The sequence below is a fragment of the Anarrhichthys ocellatus genome, unplaced genomic scaffold (genome assembly GCF_004355925.1).
Source record: "Anarrhichthys ocellatus isolate YVR2014 unplaced genomic scaffold, GSC_Weel_1.0 scaffold8, whole genome shotgun sequence".
Taxonomy (NCBI): Eukaryota; Metazoa; Chordata; class Actinopteri; order Perciformes; family Anarhichadidae; genus Anarrhichthys; species Anarrhichthys ocellatus.
In genome coordinates this window covers 9,741,609-9,751,921 of record NW_022280038.1, presented here as the reverse complement: position 1 = coordinate 9,751,921, position 10,313 = coordinate 9,741,609, and the positions used below count along the sequence as shown (strand labels likewise).

The 10,313-nt window shown below is 41.3% G+C and overlaps 2 protein-coding genes across 2 annotated transcripts in view; one reads left to right on the top strand and one right to left on the bottom strand.

Annotated features, from left to right (window-relative positions):
* The window catches only part of LOC116384037 (cellular retinoic acid-binding protein 1), a 15,227-nt gene extending 13,018 nt beyond the window's left edge, over window positions 1–2,209 (top strand). The window contains exon 4 of the mRNA XM_031848326.1: window positions 1,717–2,209. Within this exon, the coding sequence (XP_031704186.1) occupies window positions 1,717–1,767 (51 nt within the window). The 3' untranslated portion in view covers window positions 1,768–2,209. The remainder of the gene's footprint in view (window positions 1–1,716) is intronic.
* Window positions 180–10,313, bottom strand: part of LOC116384033 (paired amphipathic helix protein Sin3a-like) — a 20,681-nt gene continuing 10,547 nt past the window's right edge. Inside the window, exons 15-21 of the mRNA XM_031848317.1 lie at window positions 9,671–10,259; window positions 9,403–9,572; window positions 8,492–8,665; window positions 8,297–8,389; window positions 7,348–7,442; window positions 4,930–5,137; window positions 180–4,091 (exon numbers count right to left, since the gene is read on the bottom strand). Of these exons, the coding sequence (XP_031704177.1) occupies window positions 3,873–4,091; window positions 4,930–5,137; window positions 7,348–7,442; window positions 8,297–8,389; window positions 8,492–8,665; window positions 9,403–9,572; window positions 9,671–10,259 (1,548 nt within the window). The 3' untranslated portion in view covers window positions 180–3,872. The remainder of the gene's footprint in view (window positions 4,092–4,929; window positions 5,138–7,347; window positions 7,443–8,296; window positions 8,390–8,491; window positions 8,666–9,402; window positions 9,573–9,670; window positions 10,260–10,313) is intronic.

Genomic DNA, 10,313 nt, shown 5'->3' with positions numbered 1-10,313 from the left:
TATCGATATCGATATAGATATAGATATAGAGATAGAGATAGAGATAGAGATAGAGATATATATAGATATATATATAGATATATATATATAGATATATATATATATAGATATATATAGATATATATATATAGATATATATATATATACAGATTCATTTAATACACAGACTTTATACACAGATTTTATACACAGACTCATTTAATAATTCCAGATGTTCAGGCTGGTTTAGTGGATTTAGAGCTAGTTAATTACAAACTCAAGGCTGTGTGCCTTCTCCGACCAGTCGAGTTGCAGTTTACATCCAGATTGTCATCACTTTGAAATTGCCATAATTAGTATATCAATTATGGAGATGGAAGGAAATTCCCTCAATGCGTTGGTGAGACAGAATGGACCGGATGAACAGACGGACACGGCCGTTACAAAAGGGAACTAAAGACCAACACATCTCTTTTACTGAGACGAGTTCCCTCACCTCTTGTCCTCGGAGGAATGTGATCGACCCCTCAGTATGAACCGAATGAAATGCACATAAAGTTGAATAAAAGCACTGGCCAGCAGATGAGGGGATTAGGCATTGGGGTGGATGCGGTGCTTAATGACGAAAACATGTGGCGGCTCACTTTGATCCAAGATAGGTGGACTTAAAAGAGACCAGTTGGAGAGTCTACTGGAGGATAAACGCTCTTTTACTCGTCCATGCAAGGAGCCTCGTATACTTCCTTTACATTTTAAGCCAATGAATATTGATTTTTTTTTAGAGATTAATGCAGTCCTGGATTGGCTATTTATGATGGGACTGGAGCCAGATGGATTTGTGTGGCTGTGATGGTGTCGGGGGTCCAGATATCTGTGTGTGTGTGTGTGCGCGCCCTCCTGCTGGCTTTAATTGGTCTCATTGATCATGCTGTTAAAAAATGCCAATGGACCCTGGCGTTGCTTCCAGTTAATGTCTCCCTCGGCAATCGCGCCACGTGCCAGATGGGAGTCGCCCTCAGCTCCATTTTTCACCCCCCCCGTCCCGCCACAATGCACGGCCTGAGATAATGATGATGTGTGGCCCTGCAGTTGGCCCCTGGGACGCCCATAAATCTTTTGGACTCTGACATAACCCGGGGTGTCCCGTGTTTCCACCCCGTTCTCAGATCAGTTTGAGTCACGTCTGTTTCTTTCTTCGGGCAGCTGCGTCAAATTAAGATCATGACATTAGCCGGCATTAGTGGAGGCTGCAGAGAGACATGAGGACTTTAATATGGTGTTGGGAGACATTTAGGGACTACAATACATGAAAACCGGACATGTTAAGTGCTTCACCGAGAAGCACTGAGATAGCTCTAAATAACATGAAGAGGGACAATTACTTCAACTGCAGCTTGTACAAACCTTTCAGCAATACATCGTTTGTGTCTCCAGTTTTGTTCGATTAAAAGAAAGAAACCTATTTCAAAAAGATGGTGGTAACATTGTTTTATACGTTTAGTATCAGCGGGGGAAATTTGTAACCAAGTATATTTTGTCAAATACAATGTTGACACTTGTAATTGAGTTATTTTGATTTCTGAGTACTTCTTTCACTGCTGCTTAGTATCTCACCTAAGAGACAAAAGACGCGTTTTGATTCTGATGGACTGGTTGTATGTATAGGAGACATGACACCACTGCTGATGAAGTGATAATCACATTTCTTTTTCTTCTCTTCTCTCAATCTCCTTCCAGACCTTCGGAGCCGATGACGTGGTGTGCACACGGATCTACGTACGAGCGTAGCAGAAGTCCACCAGTTCAAATTCCCTCCGACAAAAATAATGTTTCAGCGCCAGAAATTTAAAACAAAATCAAATAATTTGGTTTTTCACCATGAAAAAAAAAAAAATAAATCACAATTTCAGAATACTGTTTTTTTGAACCTCCCTTTTTGAACAGATCTTTTCAAGCATTGGAAATTAAAGATCAGACGATGACGTCTTTGTGTTGCATCGTTGAGTTCATGCTGTCGGTCTTTAGATAGAAGCAGCAGCAGAGTCTGCACACTAAACATCACAGATATCACCTGATGAAGAACGTCCTGGTCAGACTGCAGGCCCCTTTTTAAAGAAAGAAAATAAAAACAGGAAGTGGTCGACTGAGTCTATTTAAAGGATTGTTTAATGCCAAACATCATACTAACACTCATGTACAACATCATAAGTCAAGAGAAGAGACACATTAAAACGAGGTACAAACGATGTCTTTATGTACAATCATCTCCCCGGGGACTTCCTGTGGTATTCCTTATTAAAACACAGTAAATATAAAAATAAAAAGTCATAAACTGTTCCAAGATTGTCTGTAGCTGGTAATGTTTCGTGGAGGATGAAGGTTTAGTCGGGCAGCGCCTCCGTCGTGAACTTTTGGTGCGTTTGCTTCCGTCCTGCTCGTCGAAAAATAATGAGGATCTCACTTTGCTCCTCGCGTTAACATTGAGTCGGTTTCTGACCGCGTGATGTCTTCCCGTCTCCATCTGACATTACCTACAGCATCTACAGGGCCAATTCCAGCTTTATTAAACAAACTGCAGACGACAAAAGGCAATAAAAATGCTTCGTTTACGTCCCTCTGTTTTAAAGGGAATACAACATTCACATTTGTATTTCAGCAAGAAACACAAACCGATAGCTTTGATAAACTGCATCTAAAGGAACTATTATTGCTGTTTTCTTAATCCTTAAACTGTACACAAGTCACATGTCTGACGTTCAAATAGAGACGACCTGTACATAAACAGCAACTCTAAAAATAAGAAATAAACACAACTGGTGTTCAGTGTCTATAGGGTGACACATCGTGAGAACCTGTGGATCAGATTCTGACCATTTGGTAAAGTTTAAATATGGGAAAAAGTACTGTTTAGACTTCAGTACTTTGAAAAACGGACATATACTGTATTTAAAAAAAAATTAAAATAAAAGAAGAGAAATTACGGCTCAGCTACATTCAATCATCTTAAAACCACGAGTGACACTGTCGCCAAAGACGGAAGGTAGAAATGCGCAGAAACACGTAAAAAAACGGACATTTTTCTACTAAACAGAGACTTTAACGACGACACGTTAAACCACAAAGGTCTCCAATTACAAAAAAAAAAAAAAAAAAAAAAAAAAAAAAAGGAGAGACAGTTTTGCATTTTCTCTGCAACCTCTAGCTAAAGACTGGTACTCAATATGTGTGTGTTAATGCACGCTACACATCCATGACATCCGATAAAAAAAAGAAAGGATCTAGATATAAACAGCATATTTACACAGAAGCGTTTGGGCGGTCATAAATTATTGTACACGATATACACTGCTGGCTTTGTACTGCTGCCGAGCGTCTACCCAGCGGTCGCCAGAGAATATATTAGAGTGCCTCGCTGCACCTTTACCACTGAAGAAGAAAAAGCAAACATTCACAGGCTATACAAGTTTACAGGGAAACAAAAACTGAGCAGGTTTGTTTTCATTTCCTGTAAAATGTTGTGGATCTCAAAAGACGCTTTAGTTTTTGTTATGAAATGCTTAACCACTTTTTAATTTGTGTAAACTGTGAATTTCTCCAAAAAGACGGAGTGTTTTCTCTTTATAATCATCTCATGTAAAAAAATCTACATGTAATATAATATTGGGATTTCTGAGACAGGCAGTGACAGCAACGCCTGCAGAACCTCTGTTTACATGAGCTTGAAAGTTCCTGTATTTTGGCATCTGAATCCAGCGACAGCAGGCTGTAGAAGTTCTGCACAAAGCTACATATACATATATATATATATATATATATATGTGTATGAAGTCATCGTCCAGCGGTTTGTTGTGTGGAGAGAGTTGCTGCCAGTTTATCCTTAATTTAAAGAGAGACTACAGAGTTCTGTACTTCACCCGGTACTTGTTGACGTTGATGTAGTGGAGGACCTCCGGGTTGCAGGTGGTGCTGCAGGGCAACAGGCCCTCTCGTCTCTCTCCCATCAGCCACTTGCGGTTGTCGGCGGACATGTCGGCGGTCACGTGCTCTTCGGCCCAGGAGTCCAGCCAGGAGTGGAAGCGTCTGTGCAGCCGTGTGTTGACCCGCTGCTGGGACTGAGATTACAAACGGAACAGAACACAGCTCAGCTACTGGGACACCAGTTCAACGAGTCACTCTGATAGTAGAACATATATATGAATATGAAAGAATATCCTGCTTCTTTGCCTTTAAATAGTTTGAAGGCAAACTGTGTGACAAAATTCACATTTAGGTTTTTATTTTACTAGTTTGTCTGTTCGTGTCTGTGGATTTACCTTTAGATAATGCCTCATTTGCATATTTCAACAACATATTTCAGAAAACTTGTAATACTAATAATACTCCTCTTAACGTGAGTAATGAAGTGGTGACGTTTCATGGTGATATCTATGAGTTCATGTATTCACCTGTAGAGTCTCTAAATGTCTGTAATGGAACTAAACGTCTCTCTAAAGGACGTTTCCTCTAAATGAGTTTGTTCTCAGACTCTGATGATAAATCTCCACTTCAGCAGCTCTTACGTTCACCAAACTTTACTCTTTCATTGCTCTCTGTGTGCTGAAGGTTCACACAGAGGGGTTTGTTCACACAGCATTCAGAAGAGGATTTATACAACATGTTATTAACAGAGAAAATAGATTCATTTTATGTCTGTTGACCGTATTTTCTGATTTATGGAGTGAAACAAAGAGAGATCTAAAATCTTCTCTGTAATAACAAAACCTTCGACTTTAATATTGTCAACAAAATAATACATTTGTTTATATTTTTGTTCTGGAAATGTATGCAAATTAGCACACATTTGATAAGAGAATGCCTCATTTGCATATTTAAACATAACATTTCAGAAAGCTTGTAATCGAAAAACTATTTGTCTACGGCGAGTGTTGGACTTCTACTTCCTGTTCTTACCTGATGAGCCCGTGTGAGCGCCGTGTGCCGGTACATGTAGTCCTCCGACTTGCAGACGTAGACCATCTTGTAGGAGTTGAGCTTGAACATGCACTCCATCTTCAGCTCCCCGCTGGCGTCCTGCGACTTGTCCGAGGGCGCCTTGTTCATCCTCTCCTGCTGCAGCCTCTCCCATCCTCTCTGGCACTTCCTGATCCGTCTCAAGTTCCTGGAGGCCGAATAACAAATCAACAAGCGTGAGTAACGCCGACTGAGCATGCAACAACGACAAAAACATCTTCTGATTACTCCACGCATAAAATAAGTAAATAAAATAAATTTAAAAAAAAGAGCGTTTACAGGGAAAGTTCGCACAAATCTTCTAGAACTTGTTTTTATTTACTCGGCACATATTTGTATTTGACAGCGTGCACAACACACATGACGTTAAGCAAATTTGAAAGCAGTAAAGTCATAATTTGAGAGGACTGTCCCTTTAAACAAGTATTTTTTATTTTTTTTTTAAACCCATGCATTGTATAACTCACCGAGTGACTGAATTAGATTGGGAGTCAAATCATTGGAGGGAAATGTGGATCTATAAGAGCAGCAGAGGCAGCAGTCGTAATATCTCCGTACGGTGCACAGACACACAGCTTCAGATCTAAATATACTCGTTATTGGCACACAATGATTTTATATTTGAATTGGAAATTAATGATTTTTTGTAAATAAATAAAATGCACAGACTCAGCCCACCTGAATGAAAGGTTTAAATGTGTACTTACCACCGAGGGTACAGGTGAGCGGGGACTCACTTTAAAGACGTGACAGTGAGGCCAATTTAAAACTGTTAGAAACAGGGAAACAAATCGCTGCCTGATAGGAAAACCAATCCAAAAATATGATCGGGGAAATACTTTGATGTGCACATACTTTCACCAAACAACGTACAGTGTTATGATCATGAGATGAAGACCCAACACAACTGGAGAAGAAACTGCTGCAGTTTTTTTTTTTTTTTTTTTGCTGCCATTGAAGACTTTTGTAGAAGGAAGTCTTTTGACCTCTTGTGCTGCTGATCTCTCATAGATTTGATGGAAAATAAAAGAAAGGGACAAGATGTGGGTGACCCACTGATAAATCATAAGACCAGATTTATGCAATGGGTTGAAAAAAAAAAAAAAAAGAAGTTAAAGCTTACGAGCAATATTTTAAAGCCTTTTTTTTTTTTTTTTAAGAAATGTTTATGGTAATGGACAGCCATCTCAAAGGAACACAAAATAAAAGCACCAACAGAAGCAATGACAGTTTTTGTGCAACACTCATCGGGAGCTTTTAGGACGCGAGCTCTGAGGTAAAGAAATACGCCAACATGAACATACAATTTAGACAATCATTTTATTTACAAACCCTACTCCTCTGTACAAGTGTTGCAGATAATGTGCTTGACCAGAGTTTTTAAAAACTTACGAGCACTAATTTCTGTCAAAACCGGTGGAAAATAAAACCCCTCACCCACAACAAAAAGTTGCAACGGGAGCGTTTTCCACTGAAAATCATTACAAACATAACACTGAGTATAACAGACTTGAACAAATGGACATTTGAACATTTACAGTCAAATACAGGACCTTTGATCTGGATACAATCACAAAGAAAAGGGCATGATAGGGTAGAAAAGGAAACCACGTCACTGTCCTCTCAGGTCCAACACAACAGCTTCAGTCTCTCAAACTCAGCTCAAAGACATCCAAGAAAAACCAAAACCAAAAGAAAGGAAATAAAAGGTTGAACCCATGTGTTTCGCTTTCAGTTTGTGCATTCAATGACTTTTGTTCTTACGTTACACAATGACAAATGAGCATTTCAATTCAATACAATATGAATAATCAAACCAAATAAATCCTCATAGCTGTCTGAAACCCATGATCAAGCCAAAACCATTTTTAAAAAACCTTTGCTATTAATAAATAAAATTCCCGTTTAAAAAGGAACAGAATCAATGAATAAATAAATTCCATTATTTTATTTGTTTCTCTTTAAAAAGATGGCCGTGTAAAGTGCAATCTTCTGTTTGAGGCAGATGTCAGAAACTGAAAACATTCACAGCCAATGAGATTCTTTACAAACAGGAGGGCGTTCAGGCGTCTTCAAGCTGCAACTCTGGAGTTACTCTGTTGTTTGTTTGTTTTAATGAACCTTCTCAAACCCTCGTCGTTTGTCCGTTCTTATGCCCCAAAAACGGTTGCGGTTAGAAAGAGCTTCCTAAGTCGGGCTTGTGCAGAAGAGCCACTGTTTTCTATCTCTGAAACATGAGTTGTATTTGGCAGCTGGTTTGGCTTGTCAACAGTTGGAGTGGCTGCTCGGCTGACTAGAGCCCGGGGGGGACAGAAAGTATGCAGACAAGAGGGACACATGGCTGGGGGGGGGCCTCACCTGGGGAGGAACACGGGCTTCTGGGACAGATGCTCACGCAGCTCTGGGGACGCAGAATCTGAGTTCAGGTACCGGCCCACGTAGACGGACCACCTCTGTGGAGGACGAGAAAATGTATCAACAGAAGCTCGCAGACAAACCCGTAGACCTCAATATTAGAGGCGTTAGTATAACGGACCATCCGTACACAACAAATATAAATATATTATCCACCGACATGAGCGTATCGCAGAGATATTGGTATATAAATACTGCCAATAAGTTACAGGACACCGACGTACAGGAGCTCCAAAGATCGATGATTAATGCAGTTTAAAAACAGCGATGACATGAAACTAGACGGTAGTATTATGGTCAGGATATATCTCTTTAAAATATATATATAATTTATGGATGACTATCAAAAATGTCTGTGTATGTGATGTATCTATGTAAAAAATATAAAACAGTCAGTATATTGTTATTGGACTTTTTGAACTCGCAAATATTGATATTGAATAATCACGAATTTTTCATCCTGATACTGTTAATATGTTGTCCTGCGGTATAGTTATAGTAATATATATATACACACACACACACACACACACACACACACACACACACACACACACACACACACACACACACACACACACACAGTATATCTGCTTTACTTGCTTCACCCTCTCTGTCCAATGATTTTCAATACAACCACATAATGAGGTGGAGGCTGCACAAGCTGGCACACTTATCTACAGACTGATGAGCACCGTCGTGGGCAAGATTTTCATTATTAAAAATAAAATAATAAAAAGGTGCAATATACAGGATTCAGAGAATGAAATACAGCATCTACCATCTGTAATCTAATAATGTAGTGGAGGAATGTAATAGAAAACCAGATAACACCTAATAAAATGAGGACTTAAAGAGTATGACTTGTACGCAAATAACTAACGAGTCGTACCTCTGCATCCGCCGGCTCATCAGAGTTGTCGTCCTCCGTGTCCAGCAGCTCCATGGCCAGACTGACGGCTCCTCGGCTCTTCACAAACATCAGCTACACAAAACACAACCAGAAGGAGATCGCCTTTAAAACAAAGTGTCCGAAGTGGTTTACACTGACGGAGGATTTCATCACCGCTCTGTGGACTTGTTGTACCTTGAAGCAGTTCTCGTCCGTCATTAGCTGCTCTGCTTTGCGCTGGTAGGCTCCCTCCGCTGTGGCCCTGGACGTCTGCGTGGACAGAGCGCCGCCCGTGGATTTATTGGCTCCTTCGCTCAGGTACATGTCGGTGACACGCGAGCACACGTCGTCAGTGACGAGGTGCTGGAGCTGTGGAGAGCAACAGGTGTGAGCACGCAACAGCTGTTTGAAGAGATGCAACAACTTGAGCTCGTTATGATCAGATCATCAGCACAGAAGTTATTGTTTAGGTTATTATCATTTACTTTTTTGTATTACAAGATTTCTAAAATATTGTGTTTAAAGGAGCAGTGTGTGGGAATCAGTGACATCTAGTGGTGAGGTTGCACATTGCATCAAACTAAATAACCCTTCGCTCACTCCTCCTAAAGTCAAAACGAGAAAGGCTCTCACTAGAACCAGTGGATTGTCCATTCTGGGCTACTGTAGAATACGGCAGAGCAACATGGCGGACTCTGTGGAGAGGACTTGCACCACATAAAGATATAACCGGCTCATTCTAAGCTAATGAAAACACAGCAATACTTAGTTTCCAGTCATCATACACTAATGAAAACACAGTTATGTATATAATGACTATAAATCCCTCTAAATCCCACACACTGTTCCTTTAAATATGCAAATTCAGCATTATCTAATGGTAACGAAAGGTAGTAAAATAAACACCTAAATGTGTATTTCGGATGTTTTCTTTCCACTAATCTGAAAGTTATGTTATGGAAGCAAAATCACACAAAATGTCCAAATTGACCAGTGCATGAAAAGCGATGTTTTGAATTTGAATTAAACTCAACAGTTCAGACGTCTAGACTAATCTTTGTGCTCCATAAATCAAATCCTTGTGGTACGATCCTGAATGTGCTGACCTGCCGGACGATGCTCTGGATGAGTTTGTCCATGGTGAAGGCGATGTAGGCGTGGATGGTAAACATTTCCCTCAGGGAGTCCTCGTAGTGAGTCGGCTCCATGTTTCCGTCCAACAGATTACGCACCATTTCCAGAAACACGGAGTAATAGTCCTCCACATCAACATCCACTGCAGGCAGAAGATAGTTCACGTGATATGGTGAGAAAAGTATGGAACATTGTTGTGTAGTGGACATTAATTCAACCAAACTTTTTTGTCTCACTTACTTGGCTCCTTCATCTTCAATTGGATTGCTGGATTTTCGTTTTTCTCCCTTTTGAGCCCCAGCACTTCTCTTTCCCACTCTCTCTCGCGGGCGTCCTCCTCAATCTGCTTCTCGGCTTGGCCGTAGATGCGCAGCAGGCGAGAGCACAGGATGTGGTGAAGACGGAGGAAGATGTACCAGTAGTTGTTGACGAAGAACATGCTGTAGGCCTCATCGGTGCCCCGCGGCTTCTGAGCTGCCGTGCTGCCGAAGAGGAGCTTGGACTTGGACGGGCTGCTGCCGCCTGGCAGGCCGTTGTGCTTCTTGGGGCCGTCCGGGTCCAACTCCATGTCTTCTTCCTCATCCTCTTCCTCCTCCTCCTCCACATCGGAGAGCTCACCTCGCCGAGCGAACAGCAGGTCGGGGATGAAGTGGTGGATGATCTGTTTGATCTTGTATTTGTCTTCTTTCTGGATGCCCACCTGTCGTTTGACGTGGTGGATGATGAGGGCGGCGGCGTCCTCCAGGATTTGGCTGTCGTCGTAGGTCTGGGTCAGGTGTGGGCCGCTCGGCAGCGGTGTGGCGCTTTCCTCCGCCGCTCGCTCCTGGCGCTGCAGGACACACACACACACACACACACACACACACACACACACACACACACA